This window comes from Doryrhamphus excisus, chromosome 21, assembly GCF_030265055.1.
Source record: "Doryrhamphus excisus isolate RoL2022-K1 chromosome 21, RoL_Dexc_1.0, whole genome shotgun sequence".
Lineage (NCBI taxonomy): Eukaryota > Metazoa > Chordata > Actinopteri > Syngnathiformes > Syngnathidae > Doryrhamphus > Doryrhamphus excisus.
This window is the reverse complement of record NC_080486.1, coordinates 9,898,222-9,925,148: the sequence shown is the minus strand read 5'-3', so window position 1 is coordinate 9,925,148 and position 26,927 is coordinate 9,898,222. Positions and strand designations below refer to the sequence as shown.

At 43.1% G+C, this 26,927-nt stretch overlaps 3 protein-coding genes across 17 annotated transcripts in view; 1 reads left to right on the top strand and 2 right to left on the bottom strand.

The window, feature by feature from the left end:
* Nucleotides 1-8,670, bottom strand: part of prex2 (phosphatidylinositol-3,4,5-trisphosphate-dependent Rac exchange factor 2) — a 110,524-nt gene extending 101,854 nt beyond the window's left edge. The window contains exons 1-2 of the mRNA XM_058059627.1: nt 8,278-8,670; nt 3,337-3,383 (exon numbers count right to left, since the gene is read on the bottom strand). The gene's annotated coding sequence lies outside the window, so the exon portion shown is untranslated. The remainder of the gene's footprint in view (nt 1-3,336; nt 3,384-8,277) is intronic.
* Nucleotides 1-26,927, top strand: part of arfgef1 (ADP-ribosylation factor guanine nucleotide-exchange factor 1 (brefeldin A-inhibited)) — a 35,139-nt gene that overhangs the window by 4,981 nt on the left and 3,231 nt on the right. Inside the window, exons 2-36 of one of the 2 annotated variants that reach the window (XM_058059623.1) lie at nt 5,620-5,650; nt 9,472-9,628; nt 9,716-9,862; nt 9,935-10,114; nt 10,317-10,370; nt 12,988-13,333; nt 13,400-13,513; nt 13,626-13,867; nt 14,245-14,378; nt 15,541-15,775; nt 16,185-16,284; nt 17,113-17,252; nt 17,341-17,449; nt 18,380-18,581; nt 18,651-18,762; nt 20,498-20,703; nt 20,785-20,869; nt 21,152-21,317; nt 21,525-21,676; nt 21,747-21,875; nt 21,949-22,107; nt 22,230-22,374; nt 22,457-22,547; nt 23,340-23,380; nt 23,456-23,625; nt 23,969-24,120; nt 24,277-24,449; nt 24,526-24,686; nt 24,757-24,887; nt 24,976-25,105; nt 25,177-25,312; nt 25,384-25,522; nt 25,612-25,681; nt 25,798-25,960; nt 26,029-26,168. In XM_058059623.1, coding sequence (XP_057915606.1) covers nt 5,620-5,650; nt 9,472-9,628; nt 9,716-9,862; nt 9,935-10,114; nt 10,317-10,370; nt 12,988-13,333; nt 13,400-13,513; nt 13,626-13,867; nt 14,245-14,378; nt 15,541-15,775; nt 16,185-16,284; nt 17,113-17,252; nt 17,341-17,449; nt 18,380-18,581; nt 18,651-18,762; nt 20,498-20,703; nt 20,785-20,869; nt 21,152-21,317; nt 21,525-21,676; nt 21,747-21,875; nt 21,949-22,107; nt 22,230-22,374; nt 22,457-22,547; nt 23,340-23,380; nt 23,456-23,625; nt 23,969-24,120; nt 24,277-24,449; nt 24,526-24,686; nt 24,757-24,887; nt 24,976-25,105; nt 25,177-25,312; nt 25,384-25,522; nt 25,612-25,681; nt 25,798-25,960; nt 26,029-26,168 — 5,042 coding nt within the window. The remainder of the gene's footprint in view (nt 1-5,619; nt 5,651-9,471; nt 9,629-9,715; nt 9,863-9,934; nt 10,115-10,316; nt 10,371-12,987; nt 13,334-13,399; nt 13,514-13,625; nt 13,868-14,244; nt 14,379-15,540; nt 15,776-16,184; nt 16,285-17,112; nt 17,253-17,340; nt 17,450-18,379; nt 18,582-18,650; nt 18,763-20,497; nt 20,704-20,784; nt 20,870-21,151; nt 21,318-21,524; nt 21,677-21,746; nt 21,876-21,948; nt 22,108-22,229; nt 22,375-22,456; nt 22,548-23,339; nt 23,381-23,455; nt 23,626-23,968; nt 24,121-24,276; nt 24,450-24,525; nt 24,687-24,756; nt 24,888-24,975; nt 25,106-25,176; nt 25,313-25,383; nt 25,523-25,611; nt 25,682-25,797; nt 25,961-26,028; nt 26,169-26,927) is intronic. The other variant, XM_058059624.1, reaches the window with a different exon arrangement.
* Nucleotides 10,286-26,927, bottom strand: part of mcmdc2 (minichromosome maintenance domain containing 2) — a 40,383-nt gene continuing 23,741 nt past the window's right edge. For 8 of the 14 annotated variants that reach the window (XM_058059676.1, XM_058059669.1, XM_058059678.1 and 5 more), the window contains 13 exons: nt 25,021-25,972; nt 24,797-24,913; nt 24,557-24,697; nt 24,246-24,473; nt 23,961-24,085; nt 22,444-22,537; nt 18,356-18,579; nt 14,618-15,757; nt 14,461-14,561; nt 14,163-14,389; nt 12,293-12,394; nt 12,049-12,137; nt 10,286-10,738 (listed from right to left, as the gene is read on the bottom strand). The gene's annotated coding sequence lies outside the window, so the exon portion shown is untranslated. The other 6 variants (XM_058059673.1, XM_058059672.1, XM_058059674.1 and 3 more) reach the window with 6 other exon arrangements.

The following is a 26,927-nucleotide window of genomic DNA, read 5'->3' as shown; positions in this document are numbered from 1 at the left end:
TTACTGAATTAGTCTTGATCCGTCAGCTTAAGTTGCCCAGCCAAGGTGTTTGTTTCATTCATCGCGTGGCTGCAGAATGGAAAAAAAAAAAAGAAGTCCGCCCAGTGTGGTTTTTGTGTCACCGGTGTGTTGCATTTCATGTGTGCTCACCTGAAGTCTATTCTTAGCAGGCGGCCTAGAAGGCATGTGAATGACGGGGACTGCGAGTGTGCTAGCGGAGGGAGAGTTTAAATGCACAAGCGAAGCCCCCCCCCCCCCCCTTGGGTTCGAACAACAGCATGAAATTAAATCAGAGCGGGTTTGTTGGTTATAATTAGGGTTGTCAATAGATTAAAATATGTGATCGCGATTAATTGCATTTTTTGTCCATAGTTAACTCACAATTAATCGCATTTAATACATTTTTTAATCTATTTTTATCTATAATAAGTAGGGGAAATATCTTAACTACAACAATAATTACATAAAATTTCATGTAAAGGGATATCAATTTGGGCAGATATAGACAAACAACCATTCACACTCACATTCATACCTATGGACAATTTGGAGTTGCCATTTAACCTAGCATGCTTTTGGAATGTGGGAGGAAACCGGAGTACCCGGAGAAAACCCACGCATGTACGGGGAGAACATGCAAACTCCACACAAAGATGGCCGAGGGTGGAATTGAACCCAGGTCTCGTAGCTGTGAGGTCTGCGCGCTAACCACACAACTGCCGTGCAGCGTTGGGCCATTATTTTGAAAAATACAGCAGATTTTCGTATTAATATTTTTCTTTATTATTAGCATATTAGCTCTTAAACTCGCCCACAAACGCTCAGCAAATACAAAATGTGAGCGAGTGAGACCTCTCACACTAACGTGTTTTTGTTTATTTGTGTCAGCTTAAAAAAAGATTTGTTTATTTACGATACTGGTTTTAAATTGAAAATGTTTGTTATTATTAAAATAATTAATGCGTTAACTTTGACAGTCCGAGTTATCATAAATATTTAGAATAAAACCAAGTCTTTCACACTGATAATGCGACCCTTGGGGTGGGAGGAGCTTCTGTTAGCAGAATGTTAGGACCCGCCTCCTCAACGAGCATGTAGACTTTGATGCCATGCATCACAAAGGCTGACACGGGACAGTGAAAATAATAGAAACAGCTCTGTCTGGTGCAAACTACAATACAGAACATCACAGTTACTTTGATTAAAGTAACATGAATGAATACTAGTGATATGTAGTATTGTAGTCACTGGTTGGCAGTAATGACGCACAACATTGAGACATTCTTACGTTACATTACCTTAACGCTGCATGAAGTCACTAACGGTATGCCTGACATGATCAAGTGGAGAAAAGTTCCTCCTGCTATTCTGTGTGGACGTGGTAAGTTTTTGGCTTCTTATGTTCAGGAGAAATAAGGCTAACTGTGTTAACTCGCTAGTGCGAGAGGCGGGGTACACCCTGGACTGGTCGCCAACCAATCACAGGGCACATATAGACAAACAACCATTCACACTCACATTCATACCTATGGACAATTTGGGAGTGTTTTTGGAATGTGGGAGGAAACCGGAGTACCCGGAGAAAACTCCACAGAAACATGGCCGAGGTTGGACTCGAACTTGGGTCTCCTCGCTGCATGCTAACCACTCGATCACCGTGCAGCCGTGGAACAACTCCAACTAATTAACATCTAATTAGCTGTGTGTGCATGCAACGTCCCAATGACATTAGTATGAAGTATCAAGTAACTTTATCTATCTCAGCATGCGCTTTAAAAAGTGTTAAACACTTACCCCACTCTTGTTTACAGTGAATTTTTTTTTAAATTAAAGTTGGCTGAACCGTTTGCCCCTTACTGTTATTTACAACATTGGTTCTGTTGCTGCTGTGTTGTGTTGTGTGGAATTTACAAGTGAATAAATGGCCATATGTATTCCACACATATTCATCCAAAGGTGTTTTTTAGGGCAAAAAGGGCGTCTTGGGATGTGATGCTGCGAGAGAAATTGAGAGAGAGAGAGAGACATACTTTTTATCAAGCAGCGCTCAAATGTGAGCAAGCGTCTCCGCCGCTGTCGGCTTCCAAAAAAAATAAAAAAATAAAAAAATCAACCCTCGCTGAATCATGCAGCTCATTTGCATCCCGAGAGGCTGACTGACTCACTATTGTATTTATTGTGCACAGCATATCAAAGCCACCATCAGCTTGTGCTGTGAATGAAAGGATCGTCTAGTTGATAGCAACACCCCCCCCTTTTTTTTTTTTTTTTGAAACATGAATAAAGCCGTGTTTGACAATGATGCTGCTCCGGCGGGGACCTGACGGCGTTTATTCCTAGTCAACAGTGAGGGCGCCAGTCCCCGTAGCACATTTTAACCTACATTTGAACCTCAAAAGCTTCCTGTTGGCCATCGTGCAGTGTACAGGGGGGGGGGGGGGGGGGGGTATGAGGAGTCGGGTTGTCATTGGCAGTTGGGACTAGTCTTCGGGCGAGAGGCGGGGTACACCCTGGACTGGTCGCCAGCCAATCACAGGGCAAATATAGAGGGAGAGTTTAAATGCACAAGCGAAGCCCACCCCCCCACTTGGGTTCGAACAACAGCATGAAATTAAATCAGAGTGGGTTTGTTGGTTATAATTAGGGCTCTCAATCGATTAAAATACATGATTGCGATTAATTGCATTTTTGTCCATAGTTAACTCGCAATTAATCGCATTTAATATTTTTTTAAATCTATTTTTATCTATAATAAGTAGGGGAAATATCTTTAACTACAACAATAATTACATAAAATTTCATGTAAAGGGATATCAATTTGGGCACATATAGACAAACAACCATTCACACTCACATTCATACCTATGGACAATTTGGAGTCGCTAATTAACCTAGCATGTTTTTGGAATGTGGGAGGAAACCCATGCATGCACGGGGAGAACATGCAAACTCCACACAGAGATGGCCGAGGGTGGAATTGAACCCTGGTCTCCTTGCTGTGTGGCCTGTGCGCTAACCACTCATCCATTTCAACAAATATGTTCTTGCATATAATAATGGCGTTCCATATCCTTACAGATCTTTAAATTATTTCTTTGAAAATTAATACTTTTTAATAGTATAATAGTACACAATCTCATAATATTAGAGGGTGGAATTGAACCCTGGTCTCCTAGCTGTGAGGCCTGCGCGCTAACCACTCGACCACCGTGCCATCTAAAGGTCCTATATTATATAGTATTTTACAACAATCTAAAATAATTCCCATAGAGAGCCCACTATAGTGATTGGAAGTTTGTTGTGTCGGAATCAAATAAAGCAGCACCGTCCACTCACCTTTTGGTGTCTATTTATGAGGTCAGAGGTCACTGCAAACAGTCATGCTGGAAGAGAAATACACACAAACAATCAAACAGATGACCAGTGTAGCAATACACACACAAACTATACAAGACTCCAACAAGGAAAGGTGGTGGCCATATTGGCTGAGTCAGTAGCCCTCAGATAATTAGCTCTTAGTGTGTGTCAGGGGCCTTGATGGGGGGGAACCGCCACCTAAGGAATAGAAAGAGTGAAACCATGGCAACGGTGTTGCTGTTGAAGGTGAACCGATAAATTCAAGTTGGGGACACTTGAGGAGCATTGGAACGATAGTACTACTCACTTCTACGCATATATTCTACCTATGTGTGTATTTACGTGTTCCCTTCAGGCGTAGTAGGAGACTTTGTACGCTATCTCCGCAGAGCCACTCATCCTAAGTAACACCCTCTCGCTACCCTGCTTTGTGAAAACTCCTCACGGCTGTCATGTGTGATGCAGACATAGTGCTCGCTACTCTTCCTCGCTCTAGTGACTTCACATGACAAAGACCAGGGGCCCACTTAGGGGGGGCTTTTGGGAACAAAACAATAACACACACAAGAACTGTAGTTTTCATGCTAGCCATGTTCAACCTAAACTTGGGAGAGTTGATGTTTTTGGAAAACAGCAGCACTACGACTGTAGAGCCACATATTGAAGAATATAACGATGCAAAAAAAATGGATTTCAAGAAAAAAATTATATAGTATATTGTTAGTATGGACTTCAATCAATTTTATTTCGATTTTTGGTGGTGTTTTTTTTACATTTTCCAAATATTTCTACATTTGTTTTCAATAATATTTGTAAATGTTCTTCTGGTAATATCACAACATTATTCCCATAAAATAAAAACAAGAAATTATTTTTTGTTTCTCATAATATTATGACTTAAAATCTACAGATTTATTTAATATTTTTATTGACATATTTATTATTTTTTGTAATTGTTTTTATTATTATTTAATTATTATTTATTTAATTATCATTTTGTAATTATTTTTTATTCTGAAATTTATTCTGAAACTTGTTAGAATAGAAACATTTTTTCCCTTTTCCTCCTGTTCTTGTACGTTTTCTTCTCATCATATTATGACAATTATATAATTCTCATATTTTGACTTTATTATCATATTTTCACTTTTTCTGCCAATAAAATAACTTTTTCCAAAAAATCTACACTTAATTTTGTTTCTCGTAATTTTATGACTTTTGAAAAAAAAATTATTTTTATTATTTCAACTCAATGCTAGGAAAATTTAATTTTGTGAGAATATTTTTTCTCCTAATATTTTGACTTTTTTTTTGTCTTTTTTTTCTACTTAAATTCTATTTTTAGATTGTGCCGCAGGCCAATTAAATCTGACTAGCAATTTAGCAGTAGATTCCAAAAAAACGGCAAAGCACCTCTGTTGTATAGAACATCTTTGACTGAGTCTTGTGTTTGCATCATAATCCAAATATAGTGAAGGAAGAAGCCCCTTGCCTTCTGAAAGTGTGGTCTCCACTTTTTTTTTTTTTTATAAAGTCCTCTACAGTGAAAATGTTCTAAGTGTAATCTCTTTTAATCCCAATTTTAAACACTGAATATGATATGAAAAGTTATCCTCAGCCTGGCAGCGGTGAAATAATGGAGCCGTCTTCTGTGCCTGCCGGTCTCTTACAAGTTAGCGCCACAAAGCTTTCCTGATGGAGAGGCCGCCGTTTTAACCGGCATCACTCTCTTGTGCTCTGTACTCTATTTTCAGTCTCGTTTTTTTTGTCTTTCCTATCATCCCTCCTCCCCTCTGTGTGAGCGCGCTCAATGAGTACATGTAACTGCTTTCATGCACCACAGATCTGCGAAATAAAGACAAATGTCAGCTCCGGCTGGGACAGACTAATGGGTTACATTTTTTTTTTTTTTTTTTGTGGGGAGGGAACATGTATGCTAATGTACAGTATGTTACATTTCAGACATTTTTACTGCTGGTCTTGTCAAGGGACAATACAAGCATGGTGGTGGGGCTGCATGAGTGCTGCCGGCAATGGGGAGCTCTGGTTCCTTTCTACCGCTTTTTCCTCACGAGGGTCGCGGGGGGGTGCTGGAGCCTATCCCAGCGCTCTTCGGGCAAGAAGGGCGGGGCACAACCTGGACTGGTCGCAAGCCAATCACAGGGCACATATAGACAAACAACCATTCACACTCACATGGGAACATAGTTATCATGTGAAAAAAAAATACTACAATATCATTTCTCCTTTTCTGTTTTTCAGAGGAAATCAAAGAGGAATCAGAAAAATTAAGGTAAGTCTAAGCTATGCTTTTAACAAGTTGTTGTTAATGTCGTCTCCTGAGTTCAACCTAAGGTCGCCGAAACACTTTGTGCGCGTCTATAGAGAGGTGTGCTTTTTTATTGTTTACTCTCATCTAAGCCCCCCCCGTTTTTTTTTTTCTTCTTCTCCACTAATGGCTTTCTTGACAAACCCCTACCTCACGCTGTGTGCGCGTGTGTTGCCAAGTAACGTGGCTTCCGGAATGAGTGCCTTTCCCTCCTCCATCTTCACTTGTTATTGGCTCCCACTCCCTTCGTATTAACAATGTAAGCGCAAGATGAAAAACACCTATTTACATTTTCATATCGGCAGAGCTCAGCAAGCTTCGACTAGGAATACTTTTACCGAGCCTGCGGGGCCCTTTTTTTTTTTTAAACGGCTTTAATCAATGTGCGGTGCAGGCATACAAGTTTCGACTAAATAGTATGAAAATATTAAGCAGTGTGCCCGCTGTGATATGATAATATGGTGGATGGTGGAGGAGTGGATGTCAGGGAAGTTCAGGGGCGAGTAAAAGTAATATTGCATATATATATATAATGTCAGAAGAATTTCACAAGACTTAAATCTGAATTTTACAGAACTAAAGTTGTACTACAATCGCAAAAAATACTTATAATACTCATAATTTTTTTAATAATAAAGTTCAAATATAGGATAAATTCATATTTGTATATGAATAAATACTAAATGGTAATGGTTTTATTTCATTTGAACATGCATCAGATTACAATTGAATGCATCACATAATCAGTTCACAGTTCCACATGTCCAAAAGGAGTAGGAAGAAGCAAAGCTTATTAAATCCTACCCCTCCATCTGGTACTTTTACAATCAGTAACTGTTACATTTGTTCACTTCCTGCTTTCCTAATATAGTTAAAAATGTTTTAGTTTTTTCCCCCCTTATTATTTTACCATATTTGTCCTTTCAGTTTGTCATTTATTATGACAAATTTTATTAAAATTTTCCCCATTAAATTTTATTTAAATATGAAATAAATACATATTTATCACTATCTTTTTTTTTATTATTTTCTTGCCCTGCATTTGTAAATAAGAATTTGTTCTTAAATTGCTTGCCTGGGTAAATAAAGGTAACTTTTACAATCAGTAACTGGTACATTTGTTCACTTCCTGCTTTCCTAATGTAGTTGAAGTTTTTTTTTTATTTTTATTTTTGTCACGTACCAAAGTACGAGGTGATATGACCATACAATGACATAATGGGTACCATAGTATAGTGATATATATAACACATCATGATGCAATTTTGTAATAATAAAGTTCAAAGATATGATAAATTCATATATGTATATGAATAAATACTAAATAATACTAATTTTATGAGAGAAATATTATATTATTATTATTTTCTTTCAAAAACAACATATCCTAGCATAAAAACTTCATTCTCACAACATTACAAATTTAATCTGATATTATTCCAACTCTATTTTGGTTATGCTAATTTCAAAAAAATGAATGAAAAAACTAATACAATTAGCTGAACATGAAATTTGGAGTGCTTACTGCCGTGGAATAAAAATGGGAGTGCTGAGTCCCCTGCAGAGACATTTAGACTCCGCCCACACCGAGTGTGAATCATCAAAGAGGGAGCACTGCTGTGGTCAAGTGAGACAAAGCTCTCTGTCCAATCACAGCTTGGCTTTAATGCTCAAAAGACGTTGAAAGAGTCGTGTTTACATATTTTGGCTAGCCTCCTGTCCTATTTGTTCGTCTTAGATCCACCCATCCCTCTCTCCCGCTCTTAAATCCACACAAGTCACATCCTCTTTTGTTTGCTCCCCTACAAAAATGAGTCTTGCAATGATCCGTACCCCCGGTCGTACTTGAGCGAGCTGGTCCCTTCTTAACAGGCTGAGGTCATCCTCCTTTCATTGCCAGGACATAAACACTGCGGCCCCTCCCTCACTCCCTCCCTTCGGCTGTCTGCATCGTCTGGGTGTGGCGGCAGCGGCGAATGCTTCATGCGTATCAAAGCGACGTGGGGGTCTTTGAAGAATTGGGAAGGAAATTAGCAATGTCACTCGACGGGGAGGGTTTTAGCAGCTTTACGCGAGGCCTTGAGATGCTTTGTCAGCACGAGAGCACGGCAAAGTCTGATTAGTGACACCCCCTCCTTAGACGGATTAAGTGCAGAATTTGAGGCTCTTGGGCCAAGATGCTCAGTTTTAGCCTAGTCATCGAACCTTTTTGCCTGGCTGCACTGTCTCAGAGGTCCCATAATAATAGTATTGGAAGCGGATGCCGGAATTTAGACGGTTTAAAAGTGTTTGGAGTAAGCCCCGATGGGTTTAAATTAATGCTAACGAGGTGTGCTTTAGACACATCCAACAACAGAAGAGTTGGACAGGAGGACACAAACACAAACACTAGCATAGCTATGTGAGTTACAGTGTTAGCATTGCGCTCACATGGTAACAGCAACATCATGCTAGGTCAACCTGGGACATTCTTTTACGCATTAAGTCATTTTTATTCTGCGACCCACCCAGAATGGTTTCGTGACCCACTTTTGGGTCCCAATCCTCCATTTGAGAAGCCCTGTTCTCAAGAAAAACATGATAAGACTTACCGATTCCACGTCTGTAGCTGACTGTTGATTGGCAGAGCTTCATTTTAAGACGTGTAGCAAAGCCCGGGCGCTCTTCTTTCTTGGAGTGTAGCAAACAAGTGAGGTCTTCTTCGGGTTTGATGCTAATTAGAAGGATCTAGGATGTCAATTGCTGTTAGCATTAAGTCATTTTTATTCTGCGACCCACCCAGAATGGTTTCGTGACCCACTTTTGGGTCCCAATCCTCCATTTGAGAACCCCTGTGCTAGGTTAGCGTATTCTCCGAGGAAGAAAAACATGATAAGACTTACCGATTCCACGTCTGTAGCTGACTGTTGATTGGCAGTGCTTCATTTTAAGACGTGTAGCAAAGCCCGGGCGCTCTTCTTTCTTGGAGTGTAGCAAACAAGTGAGGTCTTCTTCAGGTTTGATGCTCATTAGAAGGATCTAGGACAGGGGTGGGCAAACTACGGCCCGGGGGCCACATGCGGCCCACCAAGCGTTTGAATCCGGCCCGCCAGTTGCTTTCTAAGTAACTTCAACTTTTAACATACAAACTGGCAACATGACTTGCAAGTCGGATGTCTGATTTAGTAAAAAATAAACAACAAAACTGTCAAATTAAATGACATAGTTTGATGTGGTGTGATGTTTAAAGTGCTCCTAAAAAAGGGACATGAGAACATACAACTGATATAGGATAACACTTTTACAGATAAAATTAGACAAATAATTCAAGGAAAATGATAAGCATAAAATAGTGTGTGTGTGTTAAATATATGTTCTGGCCCCCCAGACAATTTTGTTAACTCAATGCGGCCCTCGAGTCCAAATATTTTCCCACCCCTGATCTAGGATGTAAATTGCTGTTAGCATTAAGTCATTTTTATTCTGCGACCCACCCAGAATGGTTTTGTGACCCACTTTTGGGTCCCAATCCGCCATTTGAGAACCCCTGTGCTAGGTTAGAAAAACATGATAAGACTTACCGATTCCACGTCTGTAGGTGACTGTTTATTTTAAGATGTGTAGCAAAGCCTGGGCACGCTTCTTTCTTGGAGTGTAGCAAACAAGTGAGGTCTTCTTCAGGTTTGATGCTCATTAGAAGGATCTAGGATGTAAATTGCTGTTAGAACGTCATTAAAAAATCCCAGTTTTGAATGCAACACACAGTACCTCGTCATCCTCCATTTTTCTTTTGTTTCCCATCCTAGTCCGCCCAGCGGAGATGGTAAATCAGGTTCTGGCACTTTACCGCCCATCAAGTCAAAGACCAACTTTATCGAAGCCGACAAGTACTTCTTGCCGTTCGAGCTGGCCTGTCAGTCCAAATGTCCCCGCATCGTCATCACCTCGCTCGACTGTTTACAGGTCAGTGGTTGGCCCTAAAGCGGTTCTACAAGCCAGTCCCGGTCCCGTTTGAAGTGCCTCATATTCTGTATGTCTTTGTGCGCGTAGAAGCTGATAGCGTACGGCCACCTTACAGGCAGCGCTCCAGACAGCACGGCCCCGGGCAAGAAGCTCATAGATCGGATCATCGAGACAATCTGCGCATGCTTCCAGGGGCCGCAAACGGACGAGGGCGTGCAGCTGCAGATCATCAAGGTGTGGAAAACGGGCTGCCCATAGCGGCGTGTGGACTTCAACTCCTCATGGTGCCTTCTTTCGCTTCCTCAGGCTCTGCTGACTGCCGTGACGTCGCAGCACATCGAGATCCACGAGGGCACCGTGCTGCAGGCGGTGCGCACCTGCTACAACATCTACCTGGCCAGCAAGAACCTCATCAACCAGACAACAGCCAAGGCTACGCTCACCCAGATGCTTAACGTCATCTTCGCTCGCATGGAGAACCAAGCAGTACGTTGCGTCCGCGAGTTCGACTCCAAACACACACACACACATATGCAGCCATCACTTCCTGGTGTCATCACTGGACCTTTTATAGGTGTACAAAACCAAAGCTTGCTCTAATGTCATCTTTTTCTTTTTGAATGACACTCCCCCCCCTTCCTCCTCCTCCTCCTCACCTTCCTCCTCCCCTCTCTGTTGGGACACATAGCTTACAAATCACAAGCTATCTTGGTCTCTGGCCTCCAGAAAGCGTGATCGCCAGGTAAAGCGTGCAGGACTGCCGTGACTTCTCCACTTGCCTGATCCCACAAACGTCTTCCACTCCAAACTCTTTTCTCTGTGCACCTCTGTGTGTTTGCGCTCTTCCTCTTCCGTCCATGCGTGCACACGGTTTTGTTGTTCTTTCCGCACCACATGCTTGCCCGTGACTTTTCATCTCGCTTGTGCCAGTTTACATTTTAAGTTGACATGCTCCTCCTGGATGTTTGCTTGCCTCATATATTGCAGGTCAGAGATATCATTGTAGCACTCCAAAACTGCAGCTCCGTCCCAAAGTCGAGTTAACATGTCCGCTAGATCTTCCACCAAAACACTTTTGGTATGACATCGGTACCTTGGAAAAAGGATATTCTGAAAATATAAGCAGAATGTTACAAGAAAACCATTTAATGGTACAAAAATAACATCAAAATATCACAGGACTTAATGAGAATTTTGCAATATTATGTTTCACAATTGGCACAGTGGTCGAGTGGTTAGCGCGCAGACCTCACAGCTAGGAGACCAGGGTTTGATTCCACCCTCGGCCATCTCTGTGTGGAGTTTGCATGTTCTCCCCGTGCATGCGTGGGTTTTCTCCGGGTACTCCAGTTTCCTCCCACATTCCAAAAACATGCTAAGTTAATTAGCGACTCCAAATTGTCCATAGGTATGAATGTGAGTGTGAATGGTTGTTTGTCTATATGTGCCCTGTGATTGGCTGGCGACCAGTCCAGGGTGTACCCCGCCTCTCGCCCAAAGACAGCTGGGATAGGCTCCAGCACCCCCCCCCCCCCCCCCGCGACCCTCGTGAGGAAAAAGCGGTCGAAAATGAATGAATGAATGAATGTTTCATAATTGACAGATTCCTGTTATAAACGGTCAGTTCCAGGGTCAAACTGCTGCCATTATAAAGGGTTTGACTGTACAAGCAATGTTTAGTTAACCAGGAAGTATCAAAATAACGCTGTGATGACATGTGACGGACACCTAGCTGATAAGCGACACTTTTTAAAAATACTGTTTGACGCATGGCAGCATATCATAGCAATCCCCACATACTCCCCTCCCAGTGGGGATCATAATCTATTTGATATTCAATTAGTACTATTTCTAGGATTTTGAGGCTAATTTTCTCCGCCAAATTTCCCGGCCTTTTTGTTCAGGGATCCACTCTCAATGAGTCGATGCGTCCCACACACACACACACACACACACACACAATACAAGACGTCGCTATCTGCCTGGGGTGGCATTTAAATAATGAGCTTAGTTTGTTTCGCGCCGCCTCAGCTGTCGTCTCCATCGGAGGTGGCCTTACGCTCGATACTAATTGTTTCGGTCAGGATGTTAATTTCATTTAGCGGCTGGCATTTTTAAAAAGGATCAACTTGATGACGTTAGAGAATGTAATAAGATGATTATGATGAGGAGAGAGGCCATTTATCATCATTGTTTTGTGTGTTTCTGTGTGTGTGACCCGTGTCTCCTTCACCTTATTGTGCTTTATCTTTCCTCCACACCTTTTCAACCAATCTGACTGAAAAAAAAAAGCACTTGGAATGGCACTTGAACGCACCATAGGCTGTTAATTTAGCTTGGCTGAAGGACCGTCGCTGCCTGCTCTCAGCGGTTTGTTTGTGTTTTGCCACCAAATAGCGCCATCTGTTTTCTCCACGTACCAGCACGTTGTCCAGTCTGTGCCCAATCAAGCCGCCTCCGCAAAGATATATCAAATGCACACTTTTGGGTCTCGGGACCTAGTGAGAGCCTGAGCCAAGAAAATGGAAGGGGGGGGAGCATGAATCAGTTCCACATAGCGAGTTTGATTGCTTGATGTATCAGAGACTGTTTGGGCTGCACTGAAAAAGTGAAAATATTTTTAAAAAAATTAAGTCATAATATTACCAGAAAAATGTTACTTACTTTCCTCGCCAATTCTATGGTCATCATCACACTTTTACTCTTCTCCATCACAAAAGAGGGCTATAAGGCTTCCATATTGGTATGATATTGTGTGCCAGAATACTGTGGAAAAAGAGTATTTCAAAAATACATGTTAAATTATACAGAAATAGTCATTTTAAGATAAAATATAGGGAGAATATCACTGTTTTTTAATTTAATTTAATAATTTTTTAATTTAATAATTTTTTATTTATCAAAATAACTGTTATGTTATTTTGATAAATTTTTTCCTGAAAAAAAAGTTACTTTTTTTTTTACTTAAAATCTGTATTTGTGTATTATTATAACTATTCATGTACAGCTAAGGAGTTTTTCTTGCAGTATTGTGACTTGATTGTTGAAATGTATATGTAGTAATATTTTTTTTTCTCATATTTTCATCATATACTATTTCCCCTCAGTGCAGCTCTAATACTGCTTTGTACATAAAAAACACACACCACATTTGCAGTTTGAATTAGGATCACTCACATGAACATCACGACGCGTTCAGGAGCCTTAGGAATGCAAATGTTAGTTCTGATTGCTTTTGTTAACCTTAACCTCCTTTTCTCTCTGTGTGTGCGTGCGTTTGTGTGTGTGTGTGTGTGTGTGTGTGTGCATTATTATTTTTTTATGCACGTGTGTGAACTCCTCCCGACCCGCTCCCTCAGTTGCAGGAGGCGAAGCAGCTGGAAAGAGAGCGTCACCGGCAGCACTCCCCGCTCACCCAGAACAGCACGGAGCCAGACTCCCCTCAGCTACAAGCCCACACGCCGCCCAAGGCCCCCGGCCAGGAGGCCAACGGGCCCGTCACCCCTCTGACCCCGAGCATCACCGCCCCGTCCACCCCATCGTCGCCCTCCACGCCAGCCCCAGAGGGCGACGACAGCAGTAGCAGGTCTTCGCCCGGGGAGCGGAGGCCAGTCTACGAGAGCCCCGATCCGGAAAACGGTTCGGAGTTCTGCGGGGCCGAGAATGAACAGACTGAGGCGGACCAAGCCACGGCGGCAGCACAGAGTATGTCATTTGACGACTGCTTGCATTTTGCCACGGTAAAGAAATGAACTTTTTTTTTGCCGCCAGATGCAGCAGGCGAGGAGGAAGAGGAGGACATTGAAGAAGGTCCAAACTACGAGGAAAAAGCGCAGGAGATTGTGCAGAGCATCCTGCAAGAGGTGGTCAACACTGTGGCAGGAGGTGAGGCTACCTCTAGATCTATATCAATAAAAAAAAAAACTACAAAATGGCCCCTGGGCCGCACTTTGGACACCACTGTTCTAGCTAGGATAATGAACGCCGTCTCTCACAGGTCACTGCCTGGACCCCGCCCACCTCTGCTCCGACTCCAAGGACCCGACGGGCGAACCGGCGCAGTCGGAGCAAGCCGAGGCGGTCCCGAAGACCTCCCAGAACTCCCTGGAGGAGGAGAGCACGCTGGGGAGCGACAGCGAGCACGTGCATGCCAACGGCATCCCCGGCACGCCTATTTCCGCCAGCTTTACGCCGTCGCTGCCTGACGACAGACTGTCCGTCTCGTCCACTGACACTCAGGTGACACATGAGTGATTATTTATGATTATTTATGATTATTTATGCATTAAATGAGGTATTGAGTCTGCATTTATTTGTGATTATTGCCCTGAGGAGAGTGAGTCATTGCAGTGAATCAAAATTAATAAATGAAGGCTTCGTTGGATTATTAAAGTTCATTTGCATGAAACTTTTGGAGAATGTCTGGGGGATCTGCCTTCATTATAATTCTTCTTCAGTACTCAGTTTTGTGAATAAAGTATTAATATTACAACAAAAAACGTATAATATGAGAATAATGTTGAACTAAATTTACCAGAAAAATGTGTGGATATCCTCTTGAGTTCCTCTGCTGAGTTCAGTGACAACTCAGTTTTTTGGGGTTTACGTCATTTCAGGAATCGGGAGCAACGCCGGGTCAGCCGCCTGGCGCCAAGTTCTCTCACATTCTCCAGAAAGACGCCTTCCTGGTGTTTCGCTCCCTCTGCAAGCTGTCCATGAAACCTCTGTCGGACGGACCGCCTGATCCAAAGTACGTTACACCTAAGCACAGCACAACCGAACACAAGATGCATGTCATGAACACTGGCTTTAACTGAGGCAAGAACACTGACCTTAACTGAGGCAAGTGAGGCCAGGAGTTTTTGGGATGTTGTTGTTGTGGGGTCTTTTGTGACCTCTTGGGTGAGTCGTCACTGTGCTCTTGACAGCACAACTGAACACAACATGCATGTCATGAACACCGACCTTAACTGAGGCATGAATACTGACCTTAACTGAGGCAAGTGAGGCCTGTAGTTTTTGGGGATGTTGTTGTGGGGTCTTTTGTGACCTCTTGGGTGAGTCGTCGCTGTGCTCTTGACAGCACAACCGAACACAACATGCATGTCATAAACACTGACCTTAACTGAGGCATGAATACTGACCTTAACTGAGGCAAGTGAGGCCTGTAGTTTTTGGGGATGTTGTTGTGGGGTCTTTTGTGACCTCTTGGCTAAGTCGTCGCTGTGCTCTTGGGGTCATTTTGGTCAGCCGGCAGCCACTCATGGGAAACTCCTGTGGATAATGGCTCTCGCTGTGGTTTGCTGGAGTCTCAAAGCTTTAGTAATGGCTCTATAACCTTTTCCTGACTGATATAGCTCAAAGAATTAATAATAAAATTTAAATGTAAAAACTTTACTTTGTGTTATATAATATTATATATATAATATAATATTAAAAGTTCGACTAATTTTGACTAATATTTTTTATTAATTAATCTAAAACATGTAAGTATTACAAAAAATAAATAAATCAAGAAGGGGGCCAACACTTTTCACAACCCTGTAGGTCCCAACAGTCCGCAAAAATCCCCCCCATCTTGTTTGGTGTCTAAGAATAGATGTGAATCACACATGTTTTGATAACTGGGTGAATCACTTCCTGGTTTCGCAACAACTTGCTTGTGGTTGGTTGGTAGGCCTGTATTTTGGTGTATTTTTCTGTATTGATACTGTGAATGCATCATAACGTTCTATGCACCTTCTGCCTTGAGCCATTTGGCATTTAAAGAGGTTCCATATTTATACATAAGTTCCATATTTTTGGTCTCCTTTGACTCTTTTTTTGTTGTTGTTGTTTGCCTTTGCAAGATGTGGATTGCTATTAATAGCATGATGGACTCTCTGGATGTCCTAACCGCCGCCGTCTTTCAGGTCTCACGAGCTGCGATCGAAGGTGCTCTCCCTCCAGCTGCTGCTCTCCATCCTCCAGAACGCCGGGCCCATCTTCAAGACCAACGAGATGTTCATCAACGCCATCAAGCAGTACCTGTGCGTGGCGCTGTCCAAGAACGGCGTCTCCTCCGTGCCCGAGGTCTTCGAGCTCTCGCTTTCCATTTTCCTCACGTTGCTGTCGCACTTCAAGACGCACCTCAAGATGCAAATCGAGGTATGAAAGAGGAATAAATAAAAGGGCGCGCTTGTCTGAAAGATGGTATTTTTAGGCATGCAGCTCTTTCTGAGGGTGTTTACTATAACCGCAAGATTATGTGGATTTAGGCAAAACTTGATGAGCTGGTTGGTACAGTGGTGGTGGATATAACTCTACATATGTTATCTTACATATACAGTATTCTTGGGTAGGTTCGATGCTCTGTAATGAAAGACAATAGCTAATAGCTATAGTGACAGCGCTACTTGTATTTAAACGTCATTCGATCATAGATATCTCTGGTTTATTGTCCGGTCTGAGCCTCTTTTACGATCTGTTTTATCTGCTGGATGGAAAAAAAGGGAGCAGGGAATAATGATTTTGAAGATCATGTGACCAGCTGATTGCTTCTGTTGATGTGCTGCAGGTTTTCTTCAAAGAGATTTTCCTCTACATTCTGGAGACCTCCACGAGCTCCTACGACCACAAATGGATGGTCATACAGACCCTGACTAGAATATGCGCAGGTCTGTATTATTAGTAGTAGAAATTATATTTTTATGGATATTATTTGTCATATTTTTTCAATTAATATGTCAAAATTAATCTTTGTATTGTACTCCTATGTTATGGTTGTTTTTTTTTTGGTTTTTTTAATTAAGTCTCAGATATTCCATAATAAAGTAAACCCGTGTTTATAGTGGTTAATTAGTTCCAGACCCAACCGGGATGAGTGAATTTCCGCAAAATAGGAATCTTTATTTATAAATACAAAATATGGCCTTCTAAATGAATTTTTAAATTATTTTTATTACTTAATAATATAAATAATAAATTAAAAAAATAAATAATTAATATAAAATAATACATTAATTTTATTATATTATTATTAGAGCCCTCTAGACATAAAATAACATCCCTATAATATTATTTATAGTATTATTTGCATTACCTAATATGGGAGACATAATAAGAGAAAATAAGACATAATATTGGGAGTGTTCCGGTTTCTGGACACTAGTTGTGACAACATTACTGACACCTAGTGACCAGTCTAGGATACTACATAGCACAATGTGTTTTTCAATGCGTTTTCTGAATGCCTTACAATTGTATTTTACTTCATTTAGCCATTTTAATACTTAATAGAATGCTTAATTCAAGCTAAAATCAATAAACATTTCTTTAATATTATATATTTAATATATTAATTTATATTTTTGACTAAGAAAAATAAATAGGTTGTAGTTAACCAAGAAACAACAATGAATTGTTAAATTATACGTATACGTAAAAAGTCAATTTTGCATGATAACTGGAAAAGCTAAAGCGAGATACGTCACTGTGTCCTTTAGATGCCCAGAGTGTGGTGGACATCTACGTCAACTACGACTGCGACTTGAACGCCGCCAACATATTCGAGCGACTGGTCAACGACCTCTCCAAAATAGCGCAGGGTCGCGCCGGCCACGAGCTCGGCACCACACCCCTGCAGGTGACCCCCCCAGCTCGCTTCTCTGCGCGTGTGCATAAATTCACTGCAATGCCCTGAAGTGTGATCGTAATATCATCCATTCTTCCAGGAGCTGACCTTGAGAAAGAAAGGCCTCGAATGTCTGGTCTCCATCCTGAAATGTATGGTGGAGTGGAGCAAGGACCAATACGTCAACCCCAACTCTCAGACCAGCCTTGGTAAGACCACATATATACGGCTGAAAGTATTAGAATTTGAAGTGTTGTTAGCCAAAGGTGGAGCTCTAGCGAAGATGTGTGCTCCATAAAAGCACATATCATAAAAGGAATACAGCCTCCAGCTATGCTGTCAAAGCTAACAAGCCGAGGCCGTTCCAATCACTGGCAGGGAATGTTACCCTGCCTTAAAACCGGAGACAACTCATTAGGAGACGTAGCGGGAGCTCATAGTGTATAACAGTATTTGAATGTTAATGTTCCATGTAACTGTCCTGTCATTCTCCTTCTTTTTGTGCATGGCCGCCAAGCAAAAGCAGGTACCAGTGGAATACAAAAAGTGTTTGTTAGACCGTTAATGTGGTGTGACTAGTTTGAGCAGTTTCTCTGCGGGTTGTAGATCAGTTAGATACGCAGTTTTTTTTCTCCAAAATATTGGAAACAGCTCTCTGTATGGTGCATTCAGTGTTCCACACTAATAATTTTATGTTGGTAACTGCATTATTTACATTGTAAGTTCACAGCTCTTGTATTAAGTCGCAATATTAGATTGTGTATGTGTACCTGATGACATTTTTTGTATTTATAAACAATATCCATACCCGACCGTCAACCTTCTTATTCTCTTGTCTCGGTCACAAAGAATGGGAAGAAAAAAATGGCAGCTCACATTTCCTGTGACGCCGTACTGAATGTTTTAAAGAGTTTCCAACACGGTGCAGTGTTACAGCGGAACCAGAAACTATTCATTACTGTCTTGAGTCTCACTTAAGAAGCGCCACCTCCAGGATGAATGTAGAATTGACCCATAAAATTATTACCTATATTACCTTCTATTTATTTCTAATTTAGCAGAGTTGGGATGGATTGAGAGGGTGTTTGTATAGCAACGTGTTTAGCCACACTCACCTCACTGTGATGTCTTTGCCTCAGGCCAGGAGAAACCGTCAGAGCAGGAGAGCAGCGAGACCCGGGCCCCTGAAACCATCAATCGCTACGGGAGCATCAACTCCCTGGATTCCACCGCCTCGTCTGGTATCGGCAGCTACAGCACTCAGATGTCGGGGACGGACAACCCGGAGCAGTTCGAGGTCCTCAAACAGCAGAAGGAGATCATCGAACAGGGGATCGACCTGTGAGTCAAAAAAAAACAACCCTCCATTAATGATCGGATCGGGTTATTAATTGAAATTAACTCATGTAGGTTCAATAAGAAACCAAAGAGGGGCATCCAGTATCTTCAAGAGCAAGGCATGCTGGGTACAACGCCCGAAGACCTGGCTCAGTTCCTGCATCAAGAGGAGCGCCTTGATTCGGTAAGCCAACAAACAAGTCAGTCACCTGCCCTCTTCATCCCCTCGCCCTCATGAAGCTACACAGACTATAATGAAAATGTCCAGCAGCATTAAAGTGACAGGCGGACAGTGCAGCCCTGAGGCCTGGAAGTAGCTTAAATGTTAACTCTAATGAGAAGGGGGAGCACTGGGGTGGGTGGTTGGGTGAGCAATCATGTATGCTTTGATAATATCTGCTTCTTAAATGGCGATCCTGCTGCCTATTTTCCTGTATCATGTGTGCTATACTAACTGCGAATATAGAAAAAAAATCTTCTATAGACTAAAATGCTAGTCTATATGTGACACAAGCGCCAACTGCAAAAATGGTAGTGAAAGATCCTATGTATGACAAGAGCAGTCTGCTGTTTTTTATGACCTACTACAAAAAATACTAGTCCAACAGGAGTACTCTGCTGTTTTTAGGGATGTAGTGCAATGCTAAATGCTAAAAAAAATGCTAGGTTTTAGGAGCTACTGCAAAACTGCTAGTCTAAAATCCTATATACGACAGGAGTACTCTGCTGTTTTTAGGAATTTACAGCAAAAATGTGAGTCAAAGATTCTATATGTGACACAAGAAGTCTGCTGTTTTTGAGGACCGACTGCAAAAATGTGAGTCTAAGATTACATATGTGGCACGAGAAGTTTGCAGTTTTTGAGGACCAAATGCAAAAATGCGAGTCAAAGATCCAAACTGTGACACATGAAGTCTGCTGTTTTTAAGGATCAAATGCAAAAATGCGAGTCAAAGATCCAAACTGTGACAAATGAAGTCTGCAGTTTTTGAGGACCAAATGCAAAAATGCGAGTCAAAGATCCAAAATGTGACACATGAAGTCTGCTGTTTTTATGGACCAAATGCAAAAATGCTATTTAAAGATCCAAACTGTGACATGAGAAGTCTGCTGTTTTTTAAGGACCAAATGCAAAAATGCGAGTCAAAGATCCAAACTGTGACACATGAAGTCTGCTGTTTTTAAGGACCGACTGCAAAAAGGCAAGTCAAAGATCCAAACTGTGACACATGAAGTCTGCTGTTTTTAAGGACCAACTGCAAAAATGCGAGTCAAAGATCCAACCTGTGACACATGAAGTCTGCTGTTTTTAAGGACCAACTGCAAAAATGCGAGTCAAAGATCCAACCTGTGACACATGAAGTCTGCTGTTTTTAAGGACCAACTGCAAAAATGCGAGCCAAAGATCCAACCTGTGACACATGAAGTCTGCTGTTTTTAAGGACCAACTGCAAAAATGCGAGTCAAAGATTCTATATGTGACACGAAAAGTCTGCTGTTTTTAAGGATCAAACGCAAAAATGTGAGTCAAAGATTCTATATGTGACACGAGAGGTCTGCTGTTTTTAAGGATCAAATGCAAAAATGCGAGTCAAAGATTCTATATGTGACACGAAAAGTCTGCTGTTTTTAAGGAACAATTGCAGAAATGCTAGTCAAAGATCCAAATAACTAGCTGTTTTTAGGAATCTGGTGCAAAAATGTTAGTCACTCCAAAGTGTTACACTAAATATGTGGGCTGGTATGATATGCTATTATCCATTGCAGGGCTAGACTTGAGGAGGAGCACTTGCTTTGTACAGTCTCATAGAGAGTCCATTTTTTTCCAAGCAGGACTAATTCAACCTCCTCCGTCTTTTGTCTCTCGCTGTCTGTGCTCTCTCTCTCTCTCTCTCTCTCTCTCTCTCTCTCTCTCTCAGACTCAAGTGGGGGAGTTTCTTGGCGATAATGACCGTTTTAATAAAGAGGTGATGTACGCCTACGTGGATCAAATGGACTTCCAAGGCAAAGACTTTGTCTCGGCGCTCAGGATGTTCCTGGAGGGCTTTCGGCTGCCCGGCGAGGCCCAGAAGATTGACCGGCTCATGGAGAAATTTGCCGCAAGATATCTGGAATGCAATCAGGGGTGAGTAAGAGAGGATCTCCGGGCTGTGGATTCCGTTAAGTGGAACTGGTGTTTATTTGGAACATTTTTTTTTACTTTCAGGCAAACCCTCTTTGCAAGTGCTGACACTGCCTACGTGCTTGCCTACTCCATCATCATGCTGACAACTGACCTTCACAGTCCACAAGTATGTTCTCCACTTAGCAACATTGCTGGAAAAATGCTGTCTTTACCTAAACCGCAAATATTAATTTGATTTGGATTTTAAATTTGGACTTAATTACCATTTTAAAGCACATGCAGAGGTACATAAATGGCCGCCTGTAATACTTGAAATGCAGTTAATATAATCAGGAGGTTGCCTACAGCCACAGCTGGTGATGCACTTTGTTTGACTCGACGCTAATTACAGACTTCAATTGGAACATTTCCAATAAACACATTGGAATCCTTGTTTTTCCTGAATCAGGTAAAGAATAAAATGACAAAGGAGCAGTACATCAAGATGAACCGCGGCATCAACGACAGCAAAGACCTCCCGGAGGAATACCTGTCAGCCATCTATGATGAGATTGCGGGGAAAAAGATCGCCATGAAGGAGACGAAAGAGCTCACCATGAAGTCCAGCAAGCAGAGTGAGTGTCCTTGTGTGTCATTGTCGACGACTATAAGGATTATGTCCGACATTACAGTGTGCACGCTGCTCTAGCTAGTGGGGAACTACAGTTCAAGTTGACAAACGAGCATAAATGTGTCACAACTGGAGAAGATAAAACTATTTGAACATCCAAACTCCTAAGATAACAAATGACTGGAAAGGAAATGTGGCATATGATGCATAGGTGTGGCCAGCGAAAAGCAGCGCCGCCTTCTCTACAACGTGGAAATGGAACAGATGGCCAAGACGGCCAAAGCCCTAATGGAGGCCGTCAGCCACGTGCAGGCTCCGTTCACCAGCGCCACTCACCTGGAGCACGTCAGGCCCATGTTTAAGGTAGAACGCCGCCACATGCTCGCCGTCGCCTAATTCAGTTGTACTCTAAGCTGTTTTTGTTCCCTGTCAGCTGGCGTGGACCCCCTTTCTGGCCGCGTTTAGTGTAGGTCTCCAGGACTGTGACGACACCGAAGTGGCGTCGTTGTGTCTGGAAGGGATCCGCTGTGCCATCAGAATAGCGTGCATCTTCTGCATACAGGTGCCGCGGTCTAAACCGAGAGGTACGTGGCTTCTTCTTCTCTTCTTCACACTATGCTTGTTGTTTATTTCAGCTGGAGAGGGATGCCTACGTGCAAGCCTTGGCGAGGTTCACGCTGCTCACCGCCAGCTCGGGCATCGCTGAGATGAAGCAGAAGAACATTGACACCATTAAGACCCTCATCACTGTGGCACACACTGACGGAAACTACCTGGGAAACTCCTGGCACGAGGTTTCCTTTTTTTTTTTCTTATATCCTCCTTCCATACATTTCATCATACGAATCCAAGTTCCAGTGAAAATGTTAGCATCTAGCTATCAGACAATCGGTATGAATGTTTTTAATCCATTCAGATCATGAAGTGCATCAGTCAGCTGGAGCTGGCCCAGCTTATCGGCACCGGGGTGAAGGCCCGCTACATCTCAGGGACAGTGAGGGGCAGAGAGGGCTTTGTGGCCAGTGCCAAGGAACAGAACAACGACGAGTACCTAGGCCTGGGTTGGTAGCACCTCTTACTGTAAGGCCACAACATCTAGATGAACAAGTTCAATCTTTTACTAGTAATACCTCTGCTGTGTAGTTGGCGGGACGGTAGACCGGAAGCAGATTGCCAGCATCCAGGAGTCCATCGGAGAAACCAGTTCGCAGAGTGTGGTGGTGGCTGTGGACAGGTACAACATTTATTATAATAAATATCAGAAAAATATAGGCGGCACGGTGGTCGAGTGGTTAGCACGCAGACCTCACAGCTAGGAGACCGGGGTTCAATTCCACCCTCGGCCATCTCTGTGTGGAGTTTGCATGTTCTCCCCGTGCATGCGTGGGTTTTCTCCGGGTACTCCGGCTTCCTCCCACATTCCAAAAACATGCTAGGTTAATTATTCATTCATTCATATTTCTACCGCTTTTTCCTCACGAGGGTCGCGGGGGTGATGGAGCCTATCCCAGCCGTCTTTGGGCGAGAGGCGGGGTACACCCTGGACTGGTCGCCAGCCAATCACAGGGCACATATAGACAAACAACCATTCACACTCATATTCATATCTATGGACAATTTGGAGTCGCTAATTAACCTAGCATGTTTTTTGGAATGTGGGAGGAAACCGGAGTACCCGGAGAAAACCCACGCATGCACGGAGAGAACATGCAAACTCCACACAGAGATGGCCGAGGGTGGAATTTAACCCTGGTCTCCTAGCTGTGAGGTCTGCGTGCTAACCACTAGACCGCCGTGCCGCCGCTAGGTTAATTAGCGACATAGGTATGAATGTGAGTGTGAATGGTTGTTTGTCTATATGTGCCCTGTGATTGGCTGGCGACCAGTCCAGGGTGTACTTCTCTGCCGAAGACAGCTGGGATAGGCTCCAGCACCCCCGCGACCCTTGTGAGGAAAAAGCGGTAGAAAATGAATGAATGAATGAATCAGAAAATATAATTTCTGTGACATTATTTCTCTGCTTTAGGATATTCACAGGCTCAACCAGACTCGACGGCAACGCAATAGGTAAGTCCACGACTGTATAACGACGTTAGAGTCCTTGATGAGAGTGTTATAACCATCTCTCTCTCTATGCGTCAGTGGATTTCGTGCGCTGGCTGTGCGCTGTGTCTATGGATGAGCTGGCCTCGCCTACGCACCCGCGAATGTTCAGCCTGCAGAAAATAGTGGAGATCTCCTACTACAACATGGGCCGCATCAGGCTGCAGTGGTCCAGGATCTGGGAGGTCATCGGAGACCACTTCAACAAGGTGAGCCATGGGCGGATGCTATTCAGTGGGGATTCAACTTGAGCATGTTTTTTTTTGTTGACAATTCAATGGGGCTGAGTGGATGTAGGTGTCATTGATGACGGATTTTTCTTACCTAATGAAATTAATACATAATGGATTCATATATAAACTACATTTTAACACATTTTGTTTAGTTTCTTTCCTACGATTCACTTTTATTTTCAGTTTTTCCAGAATATACTTTCCTCAGCTAAAATGGCCTCATGGTGCAAAGTTGTAGCACCATCCATCTGTTGTTCTGGCATCCACATGACAGCATGAGAGTGTTTCAGAACCTCGGCGTGTGATTGAACCTTGGCAGGTTGGCTGTAATTCCAATGAGGACGTGGCCATCTTCGCGGTGGACTCCCTCAGGCAGCTGTCCATGAAGTTCTTGGAGAAAGGCGAGCTGGCCAACTTCAGATTCCAGAAGGACTTCCTGAGGCCGTTTGAGCACATCATGAAGAAGAACAGGTAGGAAGAGAACAGCGGGTATGGAGTGTAAATGCTTTTTTCATTGATGCAAAAATAATCCAAGTATAAATCTGTCTGAAGATGGCAGGCAGAACATTGTGTGCGTTCCACTTGTAGTAACTCACTGCGACTCTCCCCCCTTCCTTCTGCCTTCAGGTCTCCCACGATTAGAGACATGGTGGTGCGCTGCATTGCTCAGATGGTTAACTCCCAGGCGGGGAACATCCGTTCAGGCTGGAAGAACATCTTCTCCGTCTTCCACCTGGCTGCGTCCGACCAGGATGAGAGCATTGTGGAGCTGGCCTTCCAGACCACGGGGCACATCGTCAGTGAGTGCTACACCCTGAAGATTGCTGAACAGGAAATATTTAAAAAATATATTTAAAAAAAATATCCGTCTTGCAGCGAATGTATTCGAGAAGCACTTTGCGGCCACCATCGACTCCTTCCAGGACGCTGTCAAGTGTCTGTCGGAATTCGCCTGCAACGCCTCCTTTCCGGACACCAGCATGGAAGCCATCCGCCTCATCAGACACTGCGCCAAATACGTCTCCGAGAGGCCACAGGTGGGCATCACCTAGATAACAGGTAGAAAAGTATGACATCATTGAATAACCGCTTGCCGTCTTCTGTCAGGCCTTCAAAGACTACACCAGTGATGACATGAATGTAGCACCAGAGGACCGCGTGTGGGTACGAGGCTGGTTCCCCATTCTCTTCGAGCTCTCCTGCATCATCAATCGGTGTAAATTGGACGTCCGCACCAGGTAATGTCGCTGGTTCTGGTTCCAGTCTGAAGCAACACGACAAAGTGGAAATCATCATTAAGTCCATTAAGGATTTCTTTCTAAAAAGGGGCTTGACGGTGATGTTTGAAGTGATGAAGACATACGGACACACCTTCGAGAAACACTGGTGGCAAGATCTGTTCAGGATCGTCTTCAGGATCTTTGACAACATGAAGCTGCCCGAGCAACAGACGGAGGTTCTGCTCGGATTATTCTGTTTTGAACATGTCCACGTGTGACGCTCACGGTGATCTTGTTGCCTCGACAGAAAGCGGAGTGGATGACGACCACCTGCAACCACGCACTTTACGCCATCTGCGATGTCTTCACTCAGTACTTTGAGTCATTGAACGACGTGCTGCTGGATGACATTTTATCCCAGCTGTACTGGTGTGTGCAGCAAGGTGTGTGTGTGTGCATTAGAATATTCCACAATGGTGTACAAGTACCGCATGATTCTCTTGTTTGTGTGCAGATAACGAGCAGCTAGCGCGTTCAGGCACCAACTGTCTGGAGAACGTGGTCATCCTGAATGGTGAGAAGTTCTCCCCGGAGACGTGGGACAAGACGTGCAACTGCATGCTGGACATATTCAAGACCACCATCCCACATGCGTGAGTCCCCCCCACACAAGATCCCAAAAAAAAGACTCGTTTATCCTGGAGTCGGCGTTATCTGATTTCCTGCTTTTCTTGTATCTCAGACTGCTAACATGGAGACCAGCGGGAGCAGAAGGAGAACACTTTTCACAAAGTCTGTCAGACAAGCAGCTGGTGAGATTTCCGCTAAATTAATCACCATGTGTTATGTATGTGCTGCAGATGGTTTCCCGTATTTGTTCATTATTGTCTGCTAGATTTGTCGTATCCTCTCCATTTCTGTCCTCCAGGACTCCATTTCCCAGAAGTCAGTGGACCTCCAGCTCCGCCCCGATGACCAGCGCTCCATCAGTAGCGCCGACAGGGTCTCCATGGAGAACCGTCGTCAGAGCCAGCAGGGCGCCACACCCGTTGTCCCCAATGAGGACGGCGTCAGGAGCAGAAGCTCCCCAAGTGAGTGAGGTCCTAAAAGTGAGAGGAACACACACCTGAGGATTGTTCTGACCCGTGGTGTTCCGCAGGGGTGTTGGAGCAACGCTTGTTTGCAGCCTTGCTCATCAAGTGCGTGGTGCAGCTGGAGCTGATCCAGACCATCGACAACATCGTCTTCTTTCCCGCCACCAGCAAGAAGGAAGACGCGGAGAACTTTGCTGCAGCTCAGGTAAAAACAGCTCTTTAGTCATATTTATAATATACATTACATTCGTTTTCTAACGCTTATCCTCAAGAGGGTCACGCGGGGATGCTGGAGCGTATCCCAGCTGTCTTCGGGCGAGAGGCGGGGTACACCCTGGACCGGTCGCCAGCCAATCACAGGGCACATATAGACAAACAACCATTCACACTCACATTCATACCTATGGACAATTCGGAGTCGCTAATTAACCTAGCATGTTTTTGGAATGTGCGAGGAAACCCACACATGCACAGGGAGAACTTGCAAACTCCACACAGAGATGTCAGAGTGTGGAATCAAACTCAGGTGTCTTAGCTGTGTGGCCTTCACGCAAACCACTCCTCCACCGTGCAGCCATAATATAAATTCTGTGGAGAGAAAACACTTTTTTTAATGTCTTAGAACTGTAACTGATACAAGAAAAAGTACGGGAAAAAATAAGGAAATCAAATGATTAATATTTTAATCAAATTAATCATTAAGTTAATTATAAATAATTGCAATTTGCAACTAGTATGTCTGAAATTATATTGAGCACCGCTGTTGATGTGTTAGGAAGGTAGAAATAAAAAGTGTCAGATTATTTATGCCTCTGTGGGGACACTACACTTGTTTCTGTCCGCCATCATAATATTATGAGAGATGTGGCTTAAAAGATAGTCATTCATCACTATTGACCCAAACTTTGTGAACTGATGGTTTGGAAGACTAGATTCTGTAGAATCAAGCCATTGAAGCTGTACT